We start from the raw sequence: 27,837 nt of genomic DNA, 5'->3' as shown, positions 1-27,837 counted from the left end.
ATGATAGTCTAGCAGAGTATGCTTCATTCTTGTACTTCTCAAACCAGATACAGTATCACAGGCAGGATTTGCAGAATGCAAGAGGGGTGCTTCATTTTGCCATTCTCCATCATATGGGTGAACATAAGGCTTTGAAATTCCAGAACTAGGGTGAGGAAGGCAAATATTAGGACCCTAAATTGTGAACACCTTATGACCTGCTGTCTTAACACTAATGAGGCACAGCAATAAACCTGTTACTTGGTACTGCAGTCGATGTTAAAGGTAAATGGCTTATTGTGCTGATCTCCCTCTCCTTTATTGTTCAGGGGTAAAGAAGGATCTTTACCTGAAGGTGTATCAGATCTGCCTGTTGTTGTGTAGTGTGAATAGACTGTGGTCTATACAGTTCATCTGCCTCTGCTAGGTCATCTGCTCTCCAATGTTGTTTAGCCATTGCACTTTTTATCCCTGTTTTTCTTTGTTCAGCTACTCACCTAATCAATATAAACAGAAAACAAGGTGCAAAAAAACAGTTAAAAAAGGTATTACAAATTTTATGGTAATGCAGAACTGAAATAAGTGCTTTGGGCCACAGGGATGTGCTCGGTACTGTCGCGTTCTACAGTCTCAATGCTGTGAGATTCACAGAAATCCAGCCAAGGGAAATGTAAGCACAACCTGCAAGAGCATCCTAACACCTAATGGGGTGAGGTTATGGGGACTGAGCAGGTCAGGACAGGGTGCTGAGGGAAGGGGCTGACTAAGGGTTGCATGAGCTGAAGAACACTTTTGCTCTGTTTCTGTCTCAAAGGCTGATCTCTTCTATTTGAGTTCTGGATGTTTGCTGCTGTTGCTAAAGCTGTTTCAAAAATTTCAGTAAAAATCAGAGTTATTTTGTTAGTTTTTTAAGAAGGGCTTGCTGATGGCTGCTGTTGGTACCCTGCTTCCCCTGTTTTCCAAATGAATGGTGCAAATGTTTGTTTACTGCTCCCAACTTCAGAGCACCTTTATCACCACAATAACAATGCAATGAGGTCTTTAAATGCATCATTTCTCCTGTTAAAGATAAGAACACTGAGCCACAGAGGCCCAGTGTCAGAGCCAGGGTGGGAGCTAAGATCTTCCTGGCCCTGAATTATCTGTGCAATGCCGATGTGCCCCTTTCCCCAGGTGTCTGTGGGTTTTGCCATGCTTTGCTGGCAGGTCTGGGCAGGTGGCAATGAAATGGATTGCATCAGAAATTGTTCCTCTGAAACAGTAACATGTTCCCGGCGTAACAAGGCTGCATGCTCTTCTAGAAGAGAAGAATCCATCTCTTGGTTTAAGCTAAGGTACTTCCAAGGAAAAAGCCTGTTCTATGGCAGAAACACATGTGTTTTAAATGTCAAATCACTAGAAGATTTGGATTTTGCTGTGTCATTTGTAGCTCAGGCTACAACTGTTTTTAGTTCAAGTAATACATCTTGGCTGGGGATCTGGTAAGGAGACTCTGAGATTTAGTTTGTTCTCCTACCTAGCAGATACTTTATGCACGACTTAATCTCTTCCAGTCGTAAGGAAAAGCTTTGGTCTTCTCATGTATTCCCATGAGCATGCACAAAATAATCTCAAATTTTTGGTGTTGTGACCTTCTTCATTAGTGTTAAGTTCTCTGCCTTTGCTGGTCAAGTGGAATCCTCCGGGGGAGGTTTGCAATTCTGGTGGCTGATGGCAATACTTGTTTGCTCTGAGCACTCCCGTTGACTGCTGGACTCGGTGAAACAACTCCTTCCTGTTGCTGCCTGTGATTATTTTTTTTTTTTTCAGGCTACTCTCTGATCTTCATTATGGCTTTTTTTTAATAGCACACTTGGCCCTCTGGCAGGTGTTTTTATAGTGTTACAACCGAGTCACCTTCTTTCCTCCTGCAGGCTGAATCCAGTCCTGGGGTGTTGATAGAGTGAAAATGTTGTTCAGCTTTGCATGTTGGGAAAACAGCATTTTTGTGAGGTCAGAGTAAACAGAAATCTTGATTAAATAAAATCCAAACTAAAGACTTACCTCCTCCAAAGCAGCCTGAAAATATGCTGGCTGGGGTTTTGGGATCGTGAGCAGGGATTTTTAAGATTTCCTCACAATACTAAACCTGTAAGATCTTTTTAGGAGGAGATTGAAGCCTCTAGTTTTTCAGATAAGTGCTTCTTATAAATTGATATTCATGTGAAAAACTTATGGTGAGAAGAGGTTAAGAAGTTAAGGTGATGGATGGGCTGATGACACTAGGACAGGAAGACCTATTGATTGGGCAGTGCACCCAGTTCAGCATGTTTAATCATTCTCCACTTGGCGCAGGCTGCACTGTAGCCCTGGGTTGGCATGGTTCTTGCCTGCGCATGTGGGTAATGGAATAAAAGCAAAGGGCTCTGAGGCATTCTTGAGCTTGAAAAAACATCACGTACAAGTAATCTGTTCTGGGTAGGTGTGTACAGCTTGGTAGCGGGTCTTTTTTGTTATTTTATTTTGCAGCATCAGGCACTTGAAAACTGTGCCTGGAACCACACCATTCACACCCCTGTTGTAAAACGTGCCTGTCTGTCTATTAGTAGTAATGGCAGCGCCTTCGCAGAATTAGCAGAGGTGATTGGAAAAAGTTGTCTGTGATAATTTGAAGAATGCCACTGTTTGGTTCCAAGCAAACAACAATTTTATACAATGGTGTGCCACACATCAATTAATTTCCTTCCTAGCTCTGAGCTGTAGCTAATCTATGTACTTGCAGCATACCTATTACTGCAACATTTAGACATTTTCCGATTTGGTGTTTAGAAATGTTTGATGTTTATTTAACTAATTGGAGAAAATACAGACTAACCACCTCCAGAAATGAAAGACCAAAAATTAATCAAAGAGTAACCCATTATTCTGAAGTACTAGATCAACTGAGTTAGAAAGGAGTTCCACACTAAGATTAATTATGCTCTGTGCTTCCTGTTGAGTAATTATGTTCAATAAAAATCATTCTGTATAATTCAGTACAAGCTGCCATTTCAGCAAGTATTTAGTGGTGTGTAATGGGCTGGGATGTGTGCCCTGATGTGTCTTATACAAGAGACTTCCACAAGTCTGTTCCATTTAGTCTCCGAGAAAGAACCTCTGTGTGTCCATGGGAAATGTAGAGCCTGGCTTACTTGGCTTTTCGGGAACAGTGATGTAACAAATGTGCCCAGCAGCAGTGATTTTCCATCAGATGGAAAAGCACTTTGCCCTGGGCAGTGGCTCTCAAATGGAGGTTTTTTTCCCCTCCCATGTAAATGCATCCTGAGGAAGCGTGCTTAGGGACTGGAAGCATGCTAGGAACGGACAGGGAGAGATGGTGGTGTCAGGGGTGGGACAGGAGGGTTCTTGTGAGGCACTGTGGTGAGCAGGTCCAAGGGGAACTTTTGAGTTTCAGAAGCTGCTTGTACATTTACTATTGTCTGTTTCCCACTCTTGGCTGGTAAAGAGGGATGGAGATTAGGGTGCTCTCCAAACTGGCTGGCTGGAGTAGTCTTTGAGGCTCTAGGTTTGTTCCTGTCATCTGTTCTCTACTCTGTTCCTTGCTATTTTCTCTAAAGCCCCTCAGCTTTAGTCCTCAGATGAGAAAGCAACCCTCAGATGGGGTCAGATAAAATAATTGCATTATCCTGCACAAATACTGACCCCCATACTCCATCTAGTTACCTTAAGCACCATAACTGATGTTGTAGGGGCACTCTCCTGATATTTTTCCTTGAGGGACAGGTATTGGATCAAGAAAAGACTCATGAATATTTTTCTAAATATTTCTAAACTTACCACTCTTCAATTAGTTAGCATAAGATGGACAAAAGGGGCGTCCAGCTCTGGCACAGGCTGCCCAGGGTCACCATCCCTGGAAGTATTTAAAAGACTTGTAGACATGGCACTTGGGGACATGATTTAATGGTTAACTTGGCAGTGTTAGGTTTATGGTTGGACTTGATCTCAAAGGTCCTTTCCAACCTAAATGATTCTATGAAAGTAATATGTAGATGCATTCGCCCCCTTCCTTTTTTGTTTCCTACAGTCCTGGAAAAGATTTTTCTGAGCCTGCTGAGACCATTCGGTTCCTTCATTCAATTCATCCCAATTACAAACACTCTCCTGGGGTCAGACAAGTAATTTGCTTGCTGAGACCTCCTGCTATGAAAAGGTGTTGTTGCCCAAAGCACTCATCTGACCTTCCCACTGCTTTTTGCTTTGACTCTACTCTGAACAACCAGGTTGTGGTTTTGGCTAGGAAACCACGGGCCAAAGTGGTCTGCTCTCCCTGCAAATCTCTTTAGTCACCGTGATGCTCAGTGAGGACTGCAATAGAAGTATCAGAAATCCTGCCACTATACAACCAAACAAACTGCATTCAATTGTGTTATAACTTTGTATAATTGCTTTTGTTAAGCAACCCATATTCCCATGTCTCCAGTGATTAAAACTTCTCTATAGGTGTTTTGGTATTTACTTACTGGATTTATACTCTGGCTCTCAGCTATGTTCTTACATTGTATTGACTTCAGTAGGGCTCTAGTTACTTTGCCAGTGTCAGACATTTGCCTTTTCATTGTTACAATGATGATGAGGAACTTCAGGTAAACAGCACACCATATTTCATGCATGAGGATACACAGAAATGTGAAATTGGTATGTGCAGACATGGCATCAGTCACCTAACCAACCACAGCTACAAGCACAAACATGATGCGTATATCTACACATTAGAAGTGAGTGTGTGTGTGCGTTCAAGTCTGCCTACCTCTGCCCACAACTTAAAATTTCTAAGGGAATGTAGGAAACTCATCAGTCAGTTCTGGATAGAAACACTTTGTCTCTTTTTGGTAAATGCTTTTCTTTAAATGAAATAGATTTGTAAACCCACATAATTATAACTGATTGAGCTTGATGTTTATCAGAAATTACTCTGCTGGATGGCATCTTTCATGAGGGGAGGGAGGGGGGTGGGTAAATACTTATGTCCTTAAATTGAACCCTGTAGAAGAAAAACTACTGAAATGAAATACATCTGAAGTTGATACAGATGATGCCCTTCAAAATCCAATTCCCTCAAATGGGCATTCCAGTGTAAAAAGACCCTGGACTGAGGGTATGTGGAACCATAGAATAAATTAAGTTGGAAGGTGCTTCTGGAGGTCATGTGGTCCAACCTCTTGTTCAAAGCAGATGCAGTCAGATCAGGATGCTTAGGGCCTTGTCCAGTCAAATTTTGGCTGTCTTCAAGGATGGAGATTTCAAAACCTCTCTAAGCAGTCTACATCACCCTTCCTCTCCGCTATGGTCTTGTCTCAGGCCATTGACAAAAGCAGAATTAAATCCGACCTACGTGCACACCAAGAAAAAATATTATCTTTAATGAAAAACCAAACCAAAACCAGTGGTCCCACAAAATAACTGGTAGGAACATCATTAACAAATACTGGTGAAGGGAGCAGAGGATTTGGTAGCAAAGCACTGAATGCGTTAGAGAACTTTGAACTTTCAGGGCTGCCTAGCAATTTGTAGTGGAAAATTTTTGTTGGACTAATTCTTGCTTAGCCTTGAGTGTAGACATAGAATCATAGAACAGTTTGAGTTGTAAAGGAGCTTTAAAGTTCATTTAGTTCAGGCCCCCCTACCTCTCCCTGCAATGAGCAGGGACAACTTCAGCTAGATCAGGTTGCTCAGAGCCCCATCCAACCTGACAGGGATGGGGCATCCACCACCTCTCTTGGCAACCCGTGCCAGTGTTTCGCCACCCTCATTGTAAAACTTTCTTCTTTATATCTAGTCTAAATCTACCTTTTTTTAGTTTACAACCATTACCCCTTGTCCTATCACAACAGGCCCTACTAAAAAGTTTGTCCCCATCTTTCTTGTAAGCTCCCTTTAAGTACTGAAAGGCCACAATAAGGTGTCTCCAGACCCTTCTTTTCTCCAGGCTGAGCAACCTCAACTCTCTCGGCCTGTCTCCATAGCAGAGGTGTTCCACCACCATTTTTGTGGCCTCCTCTGGACCTGCTCCAAGAGGATGCACTCAACCTATGGATAATGGAGCAGACTGAACCTTCCAGAACAACTTATCTGGTCCTTAGTTTGCTTCTTGCTTTCTCCTCTGACAATGAATAGTTTTTGTCAGGTTTACAGCAATTTTTCCCTATGAGGGGAGAGTGGCAACTTTGCTATCATGGGACCCCAATTCAGGTGGTCCTCCCATTGTGTAACAAAGGTGGCTGCTGGGATCCTGCTATGCAGACATTGATGGGAGCACTACTGGAATTGGAATAAAAATATCCCTGTATATTTGTCCTTTCAGTGCCTTTAAGAGCTGCTGCATAGTGAAAGGCTGGACATCCCTACTCTTTCAGTTAATGTAAACTTTTTTCACTGAACTCAACATAAATCAATGGATTAAGGAGGATACATCTATAGCATGCAGCAGACGAACCAGTTTTGTTCTTGTGCTTTAGTATCATCACTGGTGCGACTGCAGGAATGGTCAAGAAGACAATATATCTCCCAGTTGCATGCTTTTTAGCCAACTCTTCCCAGTGCAGCTGCAGCATTTATTCATTCTCATTCCAGTCTTGCCTCCCTCGATATCTTTTTAATTGGATGCATGACACCTTCTCTGCTAGAGCAAAATGCCACAAGCAGACAAGGTGCTTACTTGTGAGGAAATGCAGCCTGATCTGCAAATCACTTTCTTCAACTCCACACAGACATTTTTAAATTTTTTTTCTTTCATTCTCTCAGTTGGAAAGACAATGTTTACTGCTAGACCTGCTTGCATTCTGCAATGCTTGCTTAAAATTTTGAGGAAGAACTTTTTAACATACATTTTAGAAAGACTCCAGTGGCATTTAGAAATGGATGTGTGTATAAGGGCATGTACATACTCACCATGTACCTAAGCCCGATACTTGAAGGTAGGTGCAGAGCTGGGATGGTTTCTTTCTTGGAAATCACAAGAAGTTAGGGGTGCCTGTCTGGGAGCCACAGATAAGGAAGGCAGGGGAGTGCCTTTAGAAGGCAGAGATGAGAGCTGCAACTACAGAAAAAAGACCTGGAGTGCAGGGTTCCTGTTGCTGAAGCCCAAGGCCAGGTGCTCTCATGGGCTGCCTGATGGCTATGAGCTTGGAACTGTCTCCCATAGGCTCTTAGATGCTGGGATAGGGGAGCTGCAGTTGCTCAGCTTATTCATGTAAGTGCTGAATGTTTTGTTTTAAATTACATGCTTAAAATGTCCATTTGTTCCCATTTGAATATACTCCATTCAAAGTTGCCAAGATTTATGTTCTAAAATAGGAACTGATGTCCCATTCTTTACAATCACTGTATTAGCGCTCAAATAGTCTTGCTACCCAGCTGGTGAGTCCTTTGAACAATCAGAGCACCTAAATATGGGAGATCCATATCAAGAATGCAGTTTATAATGCAGAACTTAAGGTCCAAAGAGTACTTCTGAGAATGGGAGCAAAAGATAGAAAGATAAAAAAAGTAAAATGCACTGCTTCTTTCCAAGTCAAAGCAAGTGTGTATTTTCACAAGTGAACTACACGGAAAATACTGCAATACCTTGTTTAATGAAGACTGAAGTAACTCATGAGTTTTTAATGACATAGCATCAACTAGTAAATATTAACTCATTATGCAATGACTCTTCTGCAGATCTGAATCTTCCTCTGGTGTAGTACTAGTCAATAAACACCCATGTCCTACCCACACCTGCTATATTTGAGTCAGATAACCATTTTATGGAGGTGCCTCATAGTTATCTATGTGCTTAATTCAGGCTGTCCTTTTACAGTGGGAAAGAGTTCTCCATCGTTCCCATTTACAGATGAAAACTGAGGCCTGAAAATATTAAGGTCAGACCCATACAGTCATTCAAATCTTGAGTCCCTCTGAGACGTTTGCAGTAGCTATTTGCATTTTGGTTGGTTTTGAGAGGTAAAGTAAGTTTCTTAAACATGTTTGTTTCAAGAATTTTCCTTCAAAGACGCTTTAGGCTTGGGTACAAAGTTTCCTCTTACTAAAGAGTCCTCACTGTTACTTCAACCTTTGCCTTTCAGACCTGTAAGGAGGAATCAGTGTAGTGTACCCTGTGGATGAGCGGCTTTCCTCCAGCAGCTGCTGCTCCTCCTGCCTGGGCACAGTATGTGTTACCCTCAGTGACTGGGCAGCAAAAATGCCTCAGATTTTCCTAAGTGGCAGAAGACTCTCTTTGCTTTGTCACATTCCTCTAAATGCCTCCTCTAGTGGTCTGTGCAAGAAGAAAAGGATCTGAAAGTCTCTTTGAGTGATATCTCAATCTGTCTTTTGATTTCTCCTGCTGCCTGTTTCACCTAGTTTCAGTGACTGATAATTTGCTTTTAAATGTAATGGATAAGCTTCCAAACCATCCGTTTCCTCCTTTAACCACAAATTCTTTTGGTACATTAAATGAAAATGTAACTTTTCAGTCATTAATGTGAATTTGCAAAGAAGCCTTTAGATAACCGGCAGCTCTAATATTCTGACATCGCTGAAGCTATTAGAAGAAGAAATCAAAAGAAAATCCTCCTGCTTCTGCCTGCACAAAATGGGAAGAAGGACAGGGCAGAGGACCCAGTGCTGTGACGCTACACAACAGCAATTACTGTAAGCTGAAAAGGACATAGAAATGGTAGTGAGAATCGGGCTTCTCTCTGAAGCTGAGAGATGTCAGGAAGAGGGGGGGAAAAACCCATTATTGAAACTGTAGTCAGGTAAATTGCCTTCATCTCGTACTGTGGTTTATACTCCTTTTTGGTTACCTTTTGTAATGCACAGGAAAACGTCAGCATAAATCAAAAACATTACCTGTAGAAACTGCAGTAACTATTTTGATCTAAATGCAGTTGAGTCCATTCATACTGGTGGTGGATTTAACTCTTAAAGCTACTGCTAGTAGTACTTTGCTTGCAAGAATGTATGCCATGATGCTTATCCAGTATCCCTAAGTGATACTAAAAGCCTGTATCTGTGCAGTGAGTAGCACTGATTTTTGTGGGGATTATTGATACCTGGGGGCAAGTTAAGGACAAGTCTTTGTATCTGTGACCTTCCTCATAAGGCATCTATGCTCCAGTTCTGTGGAGAGGAAATAGTGATGGGCAGAAAACCAGTCACAAGTGAGTGCTGAAATCATCTGTGAAACGGGGAAAAAGCAAGCAGTACCATGAGTATTTTGATTTGGCTGAGTGATGTTGTTTTGGAACTTCTCTCTGCTTCTTGGCTGAATGAAACTACTCATTTCAGAAATGGTTATTCTGCTCCTGAAGCAAGAACTGTGTTCTCTTGTTCTATGTTCTCTGCCTTCTTTGTCTTAAGGCAAATAACTTGCATATATGCTCTTGGCTTTGACAGAAGCCCCTCAAAGAACTTGGAAAAGTCACTTATCTATTCTCATTCTTGCCTTTAAGAAGGCAATAAGGCTTGCAGGAGCCACTGAGGGTTTTGAGATGTGGTTGACATCTACAAGTGCAAATGTTCCTTTGTTGGCCAAACAAACCTACACAGTGCAGAGGCAGAAAGTAATGATTTCAGATTTCTCCCTCTCCCTGCTATGCTGCTTCTCTTTGTTCAAGGAAGGGTAGGCAAAAAAGGCATGCTTTATATTTCCTTCACATTAAAATTCCAATACAACATTTACAATGTTAATGCTTTGCATGCTGATCTAGTTGAGGTGTGTTTTTTTTTATGTGAGTGATATTCAAGTACTTTAATGATTACTTGCATCACTCTCATTATGCAGGTAAACAATATATCTACCTTTACAGTGCAGATAGTGCTGTACAGCTGACGAGGCTCCAGAACCATTAGTAACTTGACCTTCCTGTCTGATTCGTACTTATGAATCTAATAATAAATAATCACATGTGGAAGAGTCAATAGAGAAATAATGTAACGTGCTTCTTTTAGTACCCTTATTCAGCAGAATAAACCATGAGAAGCATTTCAGTAATTTACTATAGTAAGTGCTCTCAGCAGCTTCTGTATTTCAGCTGTTTGGTGCTCCAGCATGAAGATAATTATCGTGGTAATTAGTTATATTGTTATTTAATAGTCCCCAGACAATATTCTATTTTTTGAAGGAACAGGCCTTTCCTTCTATATTTTTCTACCCCATTACAAAACATATTTATCTATTAATCTTTCCCCTTGCCAAAACTTTTTTTTTTTTCTGTTTACTACTTTCTCCAAAAAGATCCCAGTTATTGAAAGACAGCTTGGGCTTAGCAGCTGCATCGATGGGGATGGAGGAGACTCCCTCTTCTTGTGTCTCTCTTAGAAAGCCACAGGAACTGCTCCCAAACAAGTGGGGCTGGCGACAGGAGGGCAGGTGACGGGAGAGCAGCAGTTGGCAGCACTGCAGACCGAGACCACAGAGCCGTCCTCTAAAACCTGGGCTTCTAGGGAAATAGGTAAAGTGAAAAGGTTGATGAAACTGAGTGGCTTTGAGGAGAATAGCGAAGCTCAGTCTCTGGAGTCTCATGAAAAAATTGTCTTTGTTACAGTTGCATGACCTTAGGCAGGGAGTTCTCAACTGTTCCTGGAGTAACAGTGGTGAAAAAAAAACAGTCCAATGGTAGAAACCAGCATGAGAAAGAATGAACTACATCCTTGGTAGCTTAAATAAGTGATTAATCTCCCAAAAGCTGCTGGGGTGGGAAATGTCTGGAGCTGACATTCTGCAGACCTAAGTCACCATTTGGGGAAGGTTCACCATTAAGATGAAGGGGATGGAGCACGAGGAGAATCTCTCCAGAAGGTGAAGAGGAGGCAAACACCTGAGGAGAAGATGTAAGGCTAGGGAGAGGTGGGGGGAAAGGCTGGAGCATTTTGCATTTGAGTGTAGGTGGTTACGACCTCAATAAAAAGACACTTCCCCCAGTGTCACCCTCACTCTCAAAGGCATTTTTATTCCTCCTGTTTAAGAGGAACAGACTGTCGTCACCCTCTTTTTTTTTTTTTTTTTTTTTTTTTTTTCCTTCTTTTTTTTTCCTGTCTCACATCACTCCCTCTGTGGTACTATTTCTTACAGCCTTAGCAGGAAACAGCTTGTTTGCATATACCTCTTATAATAAACAACATAGCTTCTAGGTTATTTAATGCCTCCAGATTTTGTGCTTTCTGGGTACTGGCCTTGTTGCAGTTCTTTCAAACAACTTCACTTCTAAGAAGCCAAGCTTTTCTCTCTAACTTTTTCACTCTGTAAAGACGGTCAGTCTTTTTTCTTTTTTCTTTTTCTTTTTCTTTTTTTTTTTTTTTTTTTTTTTTTTAATTTACTTAGTGACTCAAACTCCACAAAGTACCATTCCTACTTCTCACCAGCTGGTGGTCCATATGCTGCTGCATCTCTACTCTTGTAAATACAAGTCTGAAGTCATGCTTACAGATCAGACTTTTGGTGGTTAATATGGCAATATGTTAAAATGTCAAATGATGCAGAATGATTTGGGGAGGGGGGAGGAACAAAACCCAGTATTCTGCATATTTATGAAACTTCCCTTCTGAGGGGCTCCCAGTGGTTTTCAGACATCAGCGGACTTCTGCAAGTCTGACAGGGTCAGCACTGGGCTCGGATTTGGGATCTGCAGCATCTTGATAGAAGCATCTGTCAGAGGCAGTGGCTCCCAGGTTCTCAATGTTGTCTACCAACATGTTTAAGCTCTAAATTAGGATCAAAAAATACAGTCTGGCACATTGCCCATGAAACATCGCAGACTTCTAGCTGAAACTCATTACTCTAGAAAACTTGGTAAGTGCTCCCCTAAGGAGATAGCATTTTGTGACTGAGATGGTGCTCAAAAAAAATAAATAAAGGGGGGGGGGGGGTCTTGAGGGGTTGGGTGGGAGGGGTAAAAAAAGAAACAAAACTCCTTTGAACTTCGATAGTGCTTCTGAGAGAATCCTAATGGCTGTGGCTGCAACTTGTGTCTATAGAGAAAGACTGCCAGATGCTTCAAAGCTTTAGACCTCAGTTCATGTTTTCAACTCAGTAATGGCAGCACCTTCACCACCTGCATTTGAAGCAGATGTACAATCTCTGACCTGTTACACTTCCTCCTTCCGTTGCATAATTGCCCTTAATTTCAGCAATGAGGGCATGACTCTGCAAGCCAATGCCCTAATTTCTAGTGCTGAGGAAAACAGTCAGGGTAAGAATAGAAAACGCAACTAATAGCTTTCTGCAAAAGAGCTGCCACTAGTAAAGGGCTGTCAGGTTTTGTTGATTTTACTGAGTCTGCTGCTAATAAGACTGTCTTCTGCCATTGTGAAAGCTGGACGTAACTAGCTTCCACTTCAGTGGCTCATAGCAAAGGTATAAAGAAACAAGTTCTAAGTGGATTTGGAAAACCCTGAATAGTTTGGTAGCTTTGTGCCATGAATCCATGCTGCAGAGGTATGCCAGCTATGATTCCAACTAATGTAGACTTGTAGCAGACAACACTCTAGACATGAATGACAGAATTGTCATGTGAGTGCTTTGTTCTTCACATGAATGTAAAAAAAATATAAATAACAGTGCCTTTTAGATAAAAGAATATGTTGCTTTCTTGGGTCTCTTTCTGATTCCATTAATCTGTCTGCAAAATTGTAGTTAACTGTTTTCAGCTTCTGTGTGGTCTGTGCAAACCAATATGTAATGCAACTAATCTATGCATAATGAGGTAGATAACACTCAAAAAGGAGTTGTAGTTCTGGGAAAAACTGGAGTCCTCCAAGGATGCAGTAATGGATTCATTCTGTTACTTAGAATTCAGCATGCAACTATATCTATGCCTATTTATATCTTAAGATGCTTTCCCAATGTTGTGTGTATACAGATGATGAATAAGGATATGGGGCGGTCTACAAATCCAGGCTGGCAATTTAATCAGAACTGTCTGCTCTGTGTGCTGTGATAATTAGTAGTTCAGTGCTATAGGAACCTTAAGATGAAAATCCTGGGAAACTTTGTTTGGAGTGCTCTTCAGGGGATGGAGATGAGAATGCAAAGCAACTGCAAAGCCACAGTAGAGAAGTCCAGTCCATGCTGTATTACCAGCAAAGCATTCATTAGAATTTTACTATCAAAACCGTAGCTGAAACCTTCCACTTGCCCTGAATCCAAGTAATACATAGCTGTTGCCACTTATTTCTTACATGTTCCTAGGTTATAATAAAAATTGTTTTCCACAATGGACCATGAGAGGGTTATCACTGCATTAAAAAAAAAAAAAAAAGCTTTTAGATGAGAACAAATGTTCTTCAAAGCAAAGTACATTAAGCAAAACTGGCTAGATTAGCGATGTTTCTCTCAGATGGCTCCAGATGCACTGTGTGCTGGAATTAACGGTACATCCCTCTCTGAGGTTTTTTTTTACGTTTAGATGATATTCACTCCTGGTTTGTAAAGAAAACTCTCCAGAAGCTCACAGCATGTGAAACCCATCAGTTCTAGTAACTGAATGTGCTGAGGCTTTGTCGAATTAGAAAGCATAACACAGTTAGAGCAAGTTGAAGTCTACAGTTACTGTAAAAATATGCATCAGCAGCTTTGTCAAGGTGGAAAAAAAATATGTTCCTGTTGTCAGAATTTACCTGTTATCTAGAGCTTTTTGCATGGTGTGCAGTAGACAAGACAGCTTTAGTCCTCTAGACATTTGTTAGCAGACTACCTGTTTAGTCCTATAATTTCATGTGCTTTTAATTTCTCAGAAAAAAAAATTCCATGAGTCTTAGGTTGTGATTTCTCTTGTAGATTGAGAAGGAGGAAAGGGGGGCGGGAGGGGGAAGTTGCTTTGTTACCAAACAGTACAGGTCAGCTAAATTTGGCCCGAAGAAACTCATGTCAGCCTTCTCTCTCTCTGACTCATTCCTTCCCTCTCCTGCCCATATGCTCTGTTGCCAGAGCTACCCCTTGAGTTATACAAAGGGCCAATTAACCTTCTTCATGGAAAAACCAAGACTTCAAATGGGACTGGGGAGGACTGTCTATCTCCTAAAGCCTTCCTGCTCTTGGTTCCTCCAGTAGTGAAAAAGTTTAATATGAAGAACATTCAATATAAGGACAAGAGACAAGCTAGTGGCATCTTGTGAATAAGTAAAACAGGACCAAAGAAACATGAAAATATGCTTCAGCAGACTTCACAACTGGGAAAGTCATCTTGGCTAGGTGTCTCTAGCACCTTCCACAGCAGTTCCAGCTGCAGGGCAAGGGTACTACTTTGCCGTCCACAAGTGGGAAAATATAAACAAAGTGAATGATGGGCATTTTTATCAGCCGTCGTTACCCATGACCCCTTCCTCCCTAGGCTTACCAGATGTCTCGGGGCTCCAGAGCAAAGACTGACACTAACTGGGTTATCCTAGGCTACATTTCAAAGCGTGGACTGAAAATCTACTCAGAAGCCTGCCTCTCATGCTGTTGCACTTGGTGGCATTGGTACAAAGGACAAGGATAAACCAGGAAGGTTTTGCTTTTCCTAAAGGCTTGTGAAGGGTCAGATATGAAGTGGAACTGCTGAGGCTTAGATTTGGCAGGGTCGCACTGCTGATGTGGGTTGAGAAACCAGGCGCTTCCCTGCACGGCTCTGCCTAGCACTGTGTTTGCAAGGCTGCAAGAAGATGGCAGAGTGGGGGTACTAGGGCCAGCTGCTGTGCAGATCTGGACAAAAATAAACCAGGGCACTCATGCACCCATTTTAGCAAAAGTCTGTCTCTGAGTACAGCACTGGAAAGGAGATCGATTGAAGGACCATTTGGACTTGTGTAAAAACTTCTTACTCTGTTTTTTTGACTAGGACAATCAAAATTTCCTGTGCATTGAGCTATGCTATTGCTTTCCAAGTAATTTACTTAAATATCATTGCTGCTTTGTCTTTCACCACTCTACTTGCATTGCTTTGGTCTAGTTTCTAGGTTTTATCCAGGCTTCAGAGTATTTGACTCACTTGATCTTTCACTCTTTAATTGTTGGTCTCACATCAATCTAAATCAGAATGAAAATACAAATAAAAGCATCATGGCTATTCACAAGCGAAGATTCAAAATTAAGTACACAATTTATTTTGAATTCAAATGGAACTGTTTGTGCACAGTCTAAAACTCTTTATTTCCATATATAAAGCAGCACTTTCCCCATCATGAAGGACGTGCCTCTGTGAATGTACTTTGTTACTAGTTCACCACTGAGTTAAGAACATTGGGTAGAGCTGCAAAACATTTTATTTTTCAGCAAAACATTGATCTGCATTAAATCTTGGAATATATTTGGTGCATGTCAGTATGGACTGTTTCTGATTAACTTCCTGGAAATACTATCTTGTTACAGAACAAAGATAGGATTCATACTGTGAGGAAATAATACCTCAAAGGGCAAGTGACCCAGCAGTTACAAACTTGGTTAAGTGTGTGTGCACAGTGCAAATTCATTTGCCATGCATTTAGTGCTACTTAAATGTCATTTCAAACACCTACATCTGTAGGACTTCTTGGCAGTAAGACCAGTTATACGGTTATATAGACAATTTCCTTTTCTATCAGTGTCATAGAGTCTAGCTGGAGGCCTGTAGCTCGTGGTGTTCCCCAGGGGTCAGCGCTGGGTCCAGTCCTGTTCAACTTATCCATCGGTGACCTGCATAAAGGGACTGCATCAGCCAGTCTGCTGATGACACAAAACTGGGAGGAGTGGCTGATTCACCAGCAGGCTGTGCTGGCATTCAGTGGGACCTGGGCAGGCTGGAGGTTGAGTGGGGAGAAACCTCATGAAGTTCAATAAAGGCAAGTGTAAGGTCCTGCACCTGGGGAGGAACAACCCCATGCACCAGTACAGGCTTGGAATTAACATGCTGGAAAGCAGTTCTGCAGAGGAGGACCTGGGAGTGCTGGTGGACAGCAAGTTGCCCATGAGCCAGCAGTGAGCCCTTGTGGCCAAGGTCAGTGGGATCCTAGGGGGCATTAGGAGAAGCGTGGCCAGCAGGTCAAGGGAGAGGATCCTCCCCCTCCACTCTGCCCTGGTGAGGCCACACCTGGAGTGCTGTGTCCAGTGGTGGGCTCCCCAGTTCCAGAGAGACGGGGAACTCCTGGAGGGGGTCCAGCAGAGGCTATGCAGATGTTGAGGGGACTGGAGCATCTACTTCATGAGAAAAGGCTGAGGGAGCTGGACACGCATAGCCTGGAGGAGCCTGACAGGGGGCCTTATCAATGCATATAAATATCTTAAGGGTGGGTGGCAAGAGGATGGGGCCAGGCTCTTTTAATTAGTGTCCAGTGACAGGACAAGGGGCAATGGGCACAAACTGAAACACAAGAAGTTGTATCTGAATTTGAGGAAGAAGAACTTAACTTTGAGGGTGCCAGAGCACTGGGACAGGCTGCCAGAGATGCTGTGAGGTCTCCTCTGGAGACATTCAAAACCCACCTGGATACAATCCTCTGCAACCTGCTCTAGGAGAACTTGCTTTAGCAGAGGGGTTGGACTAGATGATCTCCAGAGGTCCCTTCCAACCCTGATCATTCTGTGATTTTATCTGTAGACTACTCTGTGCAGGTGAAGCATTGAAAACTGTGTTAATCTTTGCAGTACCTTGGTTAAGCCAGCATCCCTGAGTTAGAGTGCCACAAAGATTTAACACTTCTTAAACAGAAATGCACAGAAAAGAGGAGGATTACTTATCTCTTCAAATCACCTACTGCAAGAATGAGCTCTTGGGGGATGGTGAGGGAAAAGATTAAGTTGCCATTCATTGCTGGGAATTCCAGTGTAGCTCTTGGAAGGCCTTAAAAAGTAGAGCAGCTCCTTAAACTGATCCTCTGGTCTAAACGGCAGTTACAGCTAACAGAAACATAAAATGAGCTCATTTATTTCACCTGATCTGTAGAGAAACTTCAAAGGTAAAGCCCCTTGCTCTGACATGGATACAAAACTTGGTCTTGTTGAACAGAGGACAGTAGTTTGGAGCTGTTGAGTCATTAGTTTCTTGTGAACATATGAGGGTCTTTGTACCACAGCAGGAACTTCCTGAAGAGCTCAGTGGCCTCCAGAAAAATTTTGAAGCTCCTTTTTTCGTCTAGTATACCCCCCTCCTCTCCTCCCTCTTCCATTTCAAGATAGGCAAAATCAAGGTGAGGTGGCAAAAATGTGCATTTTGCTCTGAGTAGCTGAAATAACATTTGTGTAGTTGTGGTGTCCTAGTATGTCACATTAATATTATAATAAATAATGTCAACAAAATATTCCTCTCAAATACCATTTGCCCTCCTAGATGCGAGTCTGCTGCATGAGGCATGTGTATGTTATCTTGCATGCAACTTATTATTTTTTGTCAACACGGTGACAGTTGGCAAGTTCAGGATGAAAGCTAGATTTCTCAGTGCTTTTCACAGCTTTGCAAATGCATATATGAAGGAAGTCATGCTCTAAGAGACAATATAACTGTATGTGACACGGAAGCCCTTTTTATCCCAGTATAAACACTACTACAAGCCAAGCAATGAGCAGTGACTGTGCACTGTTCAATGAGGTGGATCTTGTTACTCATGGAAGAATTGAATAACAAGAGTTGTGCAGTTCACATGAGCGGTAGGATGGTCACACATGAGAGAAATCTACCAAGGAGCTACAGGGTCTTATGATTCTGCTATCTTGCTCAAGGACTCTGTAAATTATACAGCCCTCATATTAATGAATTTGAAAAATCATGATTATAGCTCACTACCTACTGCCTCTTTTTCAACACATTGTACTTAATGCTAAGTTGGCTCTAGGTCATCGCTAAAACATTAAGACAATTCAGCCCTTTCAATTTTATTTTTTTTTTTAATGCAAAAAGCTTAATAGTTTTGATACATGTCAGATACTTTGATTTTTAAAGAACATGTAATCAATTGTGGTGATACAGAGTTTTTATTTGAGTGCATTCTAAAGTCACTTGTGTGTAAATCAAAAATTGATTGGTAAATTAAATTGCCCAAGCCATGGCAGCAGCAGCAGAGCTGGCAATTGCAAAAGCCTGTAATAAAGTGTTGCAGACAAGTTACCTCTTTCATCAGTCTGTGCACTGTAGAAGCAGCGAGCATTCAGATTGTACTTGCTTTCACTACAGAACACAGTCAAGTGTGGTTCACAAACTATGCTGTTCCTGAACCATCTGGAGTCTGCAGCTTGGAACCTCTTACACTCTTCAGCTTGTAAGATTGTTTTGTTACTGTTGCAGTCATTGCCACTCTTTGCTCTGTAAGTTGCCACTTTCACTGTTGAGCACATATTCCCCCATAGCTTTGGTCAAAGTGCTTACATAAGCTGAAGCCTAGTCGCTATAGCGATCAAGTGGATGCAGGGAGCAACCCATTTCCCCACCTTTGAATTTTCTCACCACCAAAGATCATTGCACCTTTGTGGGGAGGGACAGAACCCAACAACAGAAAGAGAAACTGTTCTGGAAGCTCTACTCCCTGTGCTACAAAGTTTTGAACTAATCACAAACACTAGAAAAAATGGACATTTTTTATTTTCCTTAAATATTTGTCCAAAATGCCCCCTCCCTTTTTTTCCTCAGCTTATGGCATAGCTCAGTGATGCACTTTGCCTTGCAAGAAAGGGGTAGGCAGAGCATTATTTGTAAGCTTGGTATCACTTAGGTCCAGCCTCTTCCCCATGACTCACTGCAGCTCCTGGTTGATGGCATGGCTCATCTCCTCCTACCTACTTCCTTGGTCTCTTCAGATGTTTGTTCAGCTCCCACTTGTCCCTGCAGGCCACTTTACACAGCTATACCTGGTTTCATTCAAGTTGAATCTGTTCTGCCCTCTGTTCCTGTCATGTTTCTTGTTTGTTGAACATTTTTACTCCACTCAGTATTTTTCTAGAACTAAAAGATATTATAACACAACACTTTCTACAGCAGGTGACTGGAGATGATTCCTTCCATACCAGCATCACTGCCTTTTAGATCATTTTTCCAAGCAGCAAACAGCAGTTCAAGGCACAGGATTGTAGGACAACAGGACAGGAACACTCCTGCCTCAGCTGCAGTAGAGCTGATTTGACTGACTGGCATGGGTAACAGTAATAGTGGAAATGAAGTGTGATGGACTTCAGCATGAGCTACACAAGCATACTGTGCCCCTGACAACATTAATAAAATTCTCAGAGATGCTAGTATAGGTAGATTAGCATGGCTCTGTGCCCCAGCTGATCCCAGTTCCAGGGCTACAGTTCTCCTGTGGGCTGTGAATATACCCTTATGTGTCCATTGCTCCCCATTGCTATGGTTGACAACCACCAAACTTAAAGCTGAGCGTACTCCTGTGGGGCAGGGAGAGATGTGTGGTTTCCTTGTGCTGCAGTTACACCTTGGATGGCAGCATGAACAAACTAGATACGCTGAAAACAGCACTGCAGGGCTGTCACTGCTGCTGAGACTGCCTGGGAGATAAAAACATTTTACAAAGCAGAGAAAAATAAAAACCTGCTCTACTTGTTTGAATAGAAGTTAGGCAGCTGTCTTTTCCTTTTCTTTTTTCCTCCCCCTCTCATAATGGACCCAACATTCACCCAGCTAGGTGACTTTTCTACCAAAACCTCTAATGATCCCAAACTCATGGCCCTTTCACACCAGTATTTCCCTATGCTCTATTTCTTCTGAGCTTGTCCTATGCCATCTCTTTGCCTGTGTCCTCAGCTGGGATTTCAAGTCCCAGCATCAGATAGAGGTTGCAGACATCACTGAGGAGGTGCTGAGTTGCTGCTTGCACAGCCCTGCTGCTGTCTGGTGGCATTGTGCCTCTGTGCAAAGCAGTGGCTCCCAGCATATCAGCTGTGGATGTAAAGGCAAGACATAGGGTAAAGTAAACCATGTTTGTTGGTTAACTTTCTGGGAAAAGTCATCTCCTGGTGTTCAAGTAACTGTGGTAAAATTAATGTAGATACAGGCTGAGAGAAGGAACAAGGACAAGGTGGGGATGGCAGGAAATTGCAGCGTGTTCATTAGCATATGAAGAGGGCTATATTTATACCAAGTGCAAGGAAGACAGCATGATCTAGTGGGCATTTAGGAAGATATTCCCATTTTCAGTAAACTACCACAGAAGCTTTTCCCTAAGACAGCATGTGCCTCTGATGTTCCTTTTAAAGAAACTGGTATTCCTTCCTTACTGCAGATGAACTCAGACATGCTTGAGAAAAGTCCAAGTCTGAAAATTCAAGAGACTTGGATCGAGCTGCTGACTTACTACCAGCTGTGTATGCCAAACAAATCACTTGGCTTTCGTATGTTCTGAAACAAGGACTACAATGAAATGAAGGTGATGTCTTACAGGTTCCTTGTGACATGGATCAGTTTTACCATAGATCCCTGGATGATTAGTAAAGTGCCACTAGCCACGCTACCAAAATAAAGTAATCCTCAGCTGGGGAATACCATGGTTACATTGCAAAGTAGAAAGTCAGCCTCCTTACAGACACTAATCATGTGATCCTGGCAGTTGCTGGTGGTGATGATGTGTCCTGTTTTATGTACTTTCAGATACACAGTTCAGCCTATTGTGGATCTTGAAAGCTCAGAACTAAGAATATTGATTTATAGAGTTTCTGAGTTGTCACTGAAATTTTAGGAGAGTATTTAAAAAAAAAAAGGAAAAAGATTTTCTTGAACAATATCTGTCACTTTAACTGGCACTTCCTGTGGAGTGAGATACTCTCCAGTGTAAGAAATACTGAGAATCTGGTCAATATTTGTGTACAAAAATATATCTGGAGATTTCTTATGCCAAACTTTATATCATTTTCACTTGAAAGGTTGAGTGTTATAACCTACATTTCAAGGAGGATTAAATGGAAGCAAAGAAAAATCTGCCAGGAGTTTGTACAGGAGCTGCAGTGGAACTGGTCTTTTGTTTGCACATCTAGCCATGCTATGGATTCAATCTGAATCTGAATCTGACTCAAAGGAGCAGTTTTGAGAATACTCACTATTTTTTGTGCCAGCCACCACAGATCTGCAAGGCCTCAGACTTGGAAGGCATGTGCTTCTCTTGAATACATGCACCAAAGAGAGCACACTGTTACGAGTCAAAATAAGGTAGTATAGGTATATTTGAAATTTACTTTAAGATTTTCAGTCCTTGTTTATAGACATGAAAAAGAACCAGATCCAAAAAAACTGTATTTAAAAGGTTGCAGTCAGAAGTAATTAATGTTTAAAGTGACTGTATAACCATACACAGCCAACCTACATAAGTGCAGATCCTCAAGAGGTTTGTGATTAGTAGTTAGCCTGCCTAATATATTGGTACCTTGAGATGTTATAAACACTACGTACTGCTAAGAATTGTTCACAGTGTGAAGACTTCATTGCAGCAACTGACTCTTCTAGTTGAAGTTTTAGCACAAAATAGCATGTTTCCACTTCTAGAGGAAGTCATTCCTGTGTCCGGCTAAACATTGATAACGTCCCACCTCTGCTCCCTACTGCTCTTTCCACCTGTAATGCTGTCACGGCAAGCCCCTGCTGAAAAGGACAGAATGTGACATTGCAGGTCACAGCAGCTCCTTGGTCTGCAAGGGGAATGATTACTGCGTTACGTGAGATGAATTGCAAGTTTCCAGCTAGATTTTGAGTGAAGCAATGTAACACTATGCCATGTGCTAATTCACTGCACTGTTTCTTGTGCTGCCCTGGCTCAGTGGATCCGGGGCTGAATAAAGCATGGGTCACCAGTAGATCAGTTTTGCAGGCTCCTGCCTTTGCCCTTCTTGCCTGAACAGGCCTGCCCACTCCAGTCTTTGGGGGTGCCTCAGATACACTGGGCTGGAGAAAGTGCAGAGCTCACCCAAAGACTTCCAGAGCTGCTGCCTTTAAAATGTTTGGCCCTGGGGGCTCCCAAGGACTGTCAGTGTGAAGCAGCTCCTCTGTAAAGTGTGATTCTCTGCACCTGTTCTTCATATTTAAAAGACTTTCTTATCTTGAAGTGCACTGTGGAGTGCAAACCTGGATTTCTCTGATCGTTAGGATCTTCAGTCTGGCTTCGCGGGTTGTCCTGTGGATATCCACCTTGTTTCTCTTCTCCTGTTTCTCTAACAAGGCTTTGGTTTGCTTTCTCTTTGCTGATTCCAGACCCCCTTCTCCTCCCTTTTGCAGGACCTTTGTACCCTTTGTGCACACCAGCTCACCCTCTGGTCCTCAGGCCAACACCATCCCAGCTGATCTGGGATGGCATGTCCTCAGCCGGCTGCAAAAAAAAGTGAGGAAGGAGCTGGGCCCAGGGGACAAGGCAGAACAAATTCAAGTATTGTGTGGGAATGGCTTTTCTTGTGATGCTACACTGCTTTCTACATGTAACAAAAAATACCTCTTTCCTCCCGGCCTGCCCTTTTCCCTCTTGTTTGTTTCTTCCTTCCTCCTAGCTTCAGGCTATCTCTCTTCCTGGCCTCTCTGAAGCCCCGGGGCTTCAAAGACAAGGTAATTTGTTTTTTACCTAGATGCCGGACTTGGATAGGTTTAGGAAAAATCTAATTCTCTCAGGTCTGTGGGTTCACCAGGTATTTAAAATAGACTCCAGATTTGATTACTTAAACTGCTGAGGGTTCCGTCAGTTCCCATCCAAGAGGATGACTATAGACAGGGAGCCTAGAGAAGTTCTGGGTGGAGTGGTGCAGCTTTGGCACTGGTCTGGCCAGTGCTCCCCCAGCCCAGCTCATTGCTCCCCTCGGGGGCACAGGGAGCCCTTGCCCCGGCTTGGGTGATGGGGACAGTCACCTGTCAGAAGCAACTTTTACACACAAGACTCGTAAACAGAAAACAAAAAACTCCTGACACAGTCTGACCCTTCTCTTGTTGGAGTTAATAACTAAACTCCCACTTCCTTCAGCAGGGCAGTATGGGCTTTTCCATCTGCAGGGTGATCAGGGAGTGCTGAGGTAGGGACTGCTGCATCCCTGACAGCTGCAGATCAGGGTGCTAGGCAAACAGAGCTTTATGGTTGTTTACTCTTGTCATAGAAAATTCTTTCTTTTCTCAATACATTCTGGAGCTCATTCTCCTGGGCTCTGCAGACCGTTATTGCAAATGTGGCAAGAACCTGTCTACTAAAAGCAGAGATCAAGGCATGCTCAGGAAAGTATTACAAGTATTGTATTGTGTTTGTGCACACATGCTTATCAAGCAAACATATAAATATATATTTGCTTGCATCTTCTAAGAGAGTAATTCATGATGTGAGTGTGCATATACCATAGGTGATCTTGTTTGGAATTTTTACTAAACGCAGGACCGTGTACCGAGGTACCTCCTCAGTCATTACTCAGGAAAAACTCCCAGCTTTAACATTACAGTGCTTCTATATATGCAAAACCATAATACATCACACAGGGTTGGTTTACTTTTGCTCTAAAGTTATAGTACTTTCATTGTCATAAGACTACAAAAAATGTACAACTGAGGCATTTTATAAAAAAAATCTATCAGGAACTGTCGGACAAGCATCTTCAAGTCCACTGGAAGAGACTTAACCTTCTCCTCAACTGAAAATCAGGATTCCGTTTCCATCCCAGAATTCATTAAACACTCGGTCAAATCTCTATTCTTTCATGTTTGCCACTTCTTCTGCAGTTATTTTCAGTATTTTAGAACTTTTCTGCATTTCTAATAACTCAGGACAGCCATTGCAAATTCGAGGAATCTGAAAAGTTGTGCTTGGACAACAGTTGTCACTAACCAAACTGAGTCACCAGGTTCGGAGAAGGAATTTGGGCTTGTCCAATAAAACCAAATAAAAGCATGGCCAGTGTTTTGGGTAATTAAACTAAGATCCAAAAAGTATTTAAAGGGTAGTTAAAAGTTCAACTTTTACCTATAGTTTTGATAATACCTGGGGATTTTATTGACAGACAGGATTTTATTATTTTTTCAAAGGGCTAGAATGCTTTCTTTTTTCTTTAACAACATACATAAAAGCAATATCCCCCAAAGCAGACTTGCACTCAGACATGAGATGGAAAACTTATGTTTATAAAAGCCATCTCCTTTTGCTTAAAGCAGAGAGATGTGCTGAGAAACTGGTACAGTACGACAACATTTTAAACACAGAGGAGACAAGATTTATCTGGCTGCTATACAATATAAAACAAAAATCGAACACCAATGTTACAGCATTATATTGAAACAAACCATAGTAATTAGATGCTTTGAAGTCAAGCCTATATTTTCTTCATCTTTTTCATGAATTATTGATCCACTTTCCTCATTAAATGGAATGGCAGGCTCTTGCAGTAAATGGACAAGTGACTACAACATTTATATAATCAAATATCCTCTGCATCTGGCAATAAAACATGTTTGTGTGTAAAACATCCTTTCTGAATTGACATCCCTGCACAACAGATTTACTAGCATATCCACATTCCTCTTCTTTTGTCTCTAAAACACTGCTTCCCTTGCATCATCATGCAATCCAGTGTTTTACACTGATCGTATTAAGCAAAATATTTTCCAAGAGCCTGTATCGTCCATTGTGCAACAGAACATTTCTCCTCTGTAATGAGATGTAAATAAACTGTCTCACTTACCTTATTTTCTCCATGTCTGCCGCAGAGGCCTACAAGAAATCAAATAATAGGAGCAAGTGAATGAAAGAAAACATTCACTCTGCAGATTTATGCATAGTTAAGGCTTTCCAAATGGTTTTCGACAAGTGTCTACAAAGCGACGATAAGCGAACCCCACATCTGCATTAGCCGAAAATAACATTGACAGATGAACTGGGGAATAATGCAGCACGCTGCAGGAGCACTGTATACCCACAAGCCATGGGCAACAGAATGACTCAGTTGTAGCGCTGAGGCAGAAAACGGGGAGGAAAAAAAAAAAAAAAAAAGCAAGCAAGCAGCAGCAAGTAACAGGTTACTGTGCCTCCTGGGTTTCAGAGGAAAAGTTGAAATGCGGTGCCCCTCGGCGCGGTGGGCATGGCAGCAGTGCTGCGCTGGCTGGGGAGTGACAGTGACTTCATCACTTGTGAATTCTGAGTTCAATTCATCATCGCTCCCGGAGCCCGACAGATGGAAGGGACACAAGCTTGCCTCCTCAGTGGGAGTTTCGAGTAATCAAATTACTTTCCTCAAGTAATACACTATCTTGACAATTAGCATCTCAATACACGGAGGCTTTTCGTTAACCCTCTCGCGGCTGCTCGCCCGGGCCGTGGCTTACAACTCCGGGAACTCCCGGGGTCCCTCTGCCCGCAGCTGCAGCCGGGCTCCCCTTAACCCTTTGCCAGCGGCTCGGCACTCCTGGAGTCCCGAATCTTCATATACCCCCCCAGGAGCCATAGGCGGTCATTTCATTAATCCCCCTGGTTTCTTTTTATCGTACAGATGTTGTAAATCCCTACTTATCTATAGCGCAGAGACTCATTAATCTCTCTGACATTACTTATATCGAAAGCATAGTCTTGTTAACCCTTCGGTTTCCTTTTCATCATTATCTCGTGCAGGTCCTTAATAGCTGCTTCCGTTTCATTTTATCACACCGCCGGCACAGAATCTCATCAGTCTGCCTGGTCCCACTTTGTTGTAACTAAGGAATGAGCACTTGGAGCAATCCTGCAATCTCCAGAGCCAGATAAATCCCAGAATCACAGAATCTCTTATTTATACTGAAGGTATTGTCCATTAATCATGAACACTTAAAACCTTGTTGATTAATGGCTAACAATCATATTTTAGTATGAAATAAATTAAAGATTAAAAATAGGGAAATGTAAATTTAATCAGTTAACCAGCAGGAAATTTGTCAAACTGCCTAATAAAACACCCCGAATGACAAATTGTTGGTTTTTCATTGGGTCACTCATCTTCCTTGGCTGCTTCTCATTTACTTTTGATTTGCCTGTTAGATAAGTAGTTAGTCAGGGGGATGTTTGTGTGGTAATTTCTGTTGACATATGTTAAGGATTTTAGGCATCCACCATAACTTGGTACACAAGCCAGCCGCAGGAAAAGCCCTCCTTAGCTTCCCAGTAGCACATGTCATACGTGCTTACGTGGTCCCTGCACGTCTGTTGGAAGCACAGATTTTGAGATTAAAACCCCTAACTTAGGGACCCATAATTGCTTTCTCTAATTTGTATCTATCCATGGATATTCTGTAGTATACAGGAAATAGTTCAAACATTGCTGACCAGAAAATGAACCACAGGGGCTTTTTCCCTGGGCATGGGAGGTTACTGGCAGTTCTATGGGCTTGCCAGTTTGGCTTTCTGGAGATGAACTCTCAAAAACTGCCCTAATCATCATGTTTCTGTCTTTTTGGGGAGACTGGGCGTAGTTTTCTCTGGGACCACTCACTGTTGCTTTGCCTTGAACTGTGGGAGTTACCCATGAAGAAAGAATACTTAGACTGATTTCAGTCCTTCTGTTATGGCAGTACCTACAGGCATAAGGGGAAACGACCTGGCCTTGCTTGTGCCTAGTGTTTTGGATATTGCTGCACTCACTGGGTTGGGGTGAGGGTTGTCTTGTGTGATTAAAGTGCAGGATGGAGAAGAGAAGCTGTGGGCTGGCTTTCTGGCTATACTCATCTACGAATGCAGGTGAGTCATTGGCTGCCAATCCCGACAGGAAATTAGTGGGGAAAAAAGCACAGCAAAAGCCTGACACCAAAACAAACCAGAAAAGTAAACCAAGCTGCTATTACTTCTGTATGAGCTACTCACCTTCTTTGCCACACACACACACAGACACCCACACACCCTTTATTTTTAATTTTTTTGATGGTAGGGTGCTTTTTTAACATCCTCACAGTAAGACCTGTTTGTTTCATGTAGCACCGTCAATTTCCCTTCGGGCAGTTGGGGATGTTCCCTTCGGCCTTTCCCTGACAGCCTGTGCAGTGAAGAGGGCTCCTCTCTGATGTGGGAGCAATGGGTTCAGCTGAATCCTTCTTGGGGAGGATGCTCTGTCCCAGGTCAGAGTCCTTTCTGGGCTGTGGCACTGCAACGTAACTTCTTTTGGTGGGAATCCACTTCTTGTAAATAAGTAGGAGCACACTAAAGGACTAGAGCCTGCATGTTCTTCAGGGAAACGCCCTAGCTTTCAGGCTAGAGAGTCAAATGAACATATAGGAACTTGAGATGCTGAAAACAAAGATAATAGGAGCATCTGTAGAAATGTGCCTTTCATCCCAAGCAGCTTATTTTTTCAGATCATTCTGTTCTTTAGAATGGTCCTTTTTTCATCCTTTTCTTCTCTTTTCTTTTTCTTCTTCTTCCATTTTATTTTTTTTCTTTTATTACTTTTTCCTCTCCAAAAAAGCCTGAGCAACTCAAAATTATTTTAAAAATCTGTGGTTTTCTGAAACAGCTCTGTTTTCGCAAGGTGACTTTTTTACTAAGGCAAAATTGCTGTTTCTTAGCCAGATCCCTGCCATTGATATAGCCTGTGGAAGTTTAGAGGTTACATCATCCTCCCACTGCTCTCTATAAAGGTTCCTATCTAAAATATCCTACTGAAATGATTCTAAAATATATTCAAAACAGCTCTGAATTGGCCATTTATAGGACCAAACCTGTCCTGAAAGTCTTGTGGGACCTATTTCAAGCATAAAAAATGAAGTAAAAGTTGGTATGATAATGTCCTTTATGGTATGTCGTTCATAAGTTGCCGCCTTGCTGCTGGATAGATTAATTTCAAGTGCTTCAGCAATATTTGCTTTTAACAAAAAGGTTGGCCTCAGTAATTCAATATACTACGTTTTCATACAGAGTATCCTACTTAAGATACTGAGACTGGTATGAAGATTTTCTTTTTTACAGGAGTACTTGGTG

The 27,837-nt window shown here is 42.1% G+C and overlaps 1 protein-coding gene across 2 annotated transcripts in view; it reads right to left on the bottom strand.

Annotated features, from left to right (window-relative positions):
- The window catches only part of BEGAIN (brain enriched guanylate kinase associated), a 156,183-nt gene that overhangs the window by 95,361 nt on the left and 32,985 nt on the right, over positions 1-27,837 (bottom strand). For both annotated transcript variants that reach the window (XM_040602187.1, XM_040602188.1), the window contains exon 2: positions 24,584-24,612. In XM_040602187.1, the coding sequence (XP_040458121.1) occupies positions 24,584-24,612 (29 nt within the window). The remainder of the gene's footprint in view (positions 1-24,583; positions 24,613-27,837) is intronic.

The sequence above is a fragment of the Falco naumanni genome, chromosome 7, assembly GCF_017639655.2.
Source record: "Falco naumanni isolate bFalNau1 chromosome 7, bFalNau1.pat, whole genome shotgun sequence".
Taxonomy (NCBI): domain Eukaryota; kingdom Metazoa; phylum Chordata; class Aves; order Falconiformes; family Falconidae; genus Falco; species Falco naumanni.
This window is presented reverse-complemented; position numbering and strand designations above follow the sequence as displayed.